Source organism: Nannochloropsis gaditana, assembly GCF_000240725.1.
Source record: "Nannochloropsis gaditana CCMP526 unplaced genomic scaffold scaffold117, whole genome shotgun sequence".
NCBI lineage: Eukaryota > Eustigmatophyceae > Eustigmatales > Monodopsidaceae > Microchloropsis > Microchloropsis gaditana.
Window position 1 is genome coordinate 48,176 of NW_005803836.1, and position 417 is coordinate 48,592.

The window sequence follows — 417 nt, forward strand, 5'->3', positions numbered from 1 at the left end:
GGACGAAGTCATGGTGAATGACCATGGCCGCATTTGTGGTTCAAGAAGGCCATTTACAAAGCGTCGTGTCCAGATCTTGCCCTGTGCGGAGGGGAAACAGGGGCGAAGGAGGATGATAATGGAGGAGAATACCAGAGGCAGGCCCAAAAGGCGGGCATACCCGCGTCAGAAAGATCTTCGGCTCTGTGTAAATTCCAAAAGCATGACGGCTGACGTGGTATTCCCTTTTCCCCGTCGATGCAGGAAGGACGGCGGGGCATGGTGGAGGCGGGTTTAGTGCCCCGCTTGTGCCGACTCTCAGGCGACCAGGGCAAGGTATTCGAGTAAATTGTCATTTGAGTGCTGGGAACCGGCACAAAGTTATGACCTCCCCTTCTTGGCAAGGAACGTGATTAGAAACATCGCCGTTACCGGACT

General features: G+C 54.4%; 1 protein-coding gene across 1 annotated transcript in view; it reads left to right on the forward strand.

Moving 5' to 3' along the window:
- Positions 1-327, forward strand: part of NGA_0557500 (uncharacterized protein) — a gene marked incomplete at both ends in the record, with an annotated part of 538 nt that extends 211 nt beyond the window's left edge. Inside the window, one exon of the mRNA XM_005855740.1 lies at positions 244-327. Within this exon, the coding sequence (XP_005855802.1) occupies positions 244-327 (84 nt within the window). The remainder of the gene's footprint in view (positions 1-243) is intronic.
- Between the last annotated feature and the right edge of the window lie 90 nt (positions 328-417).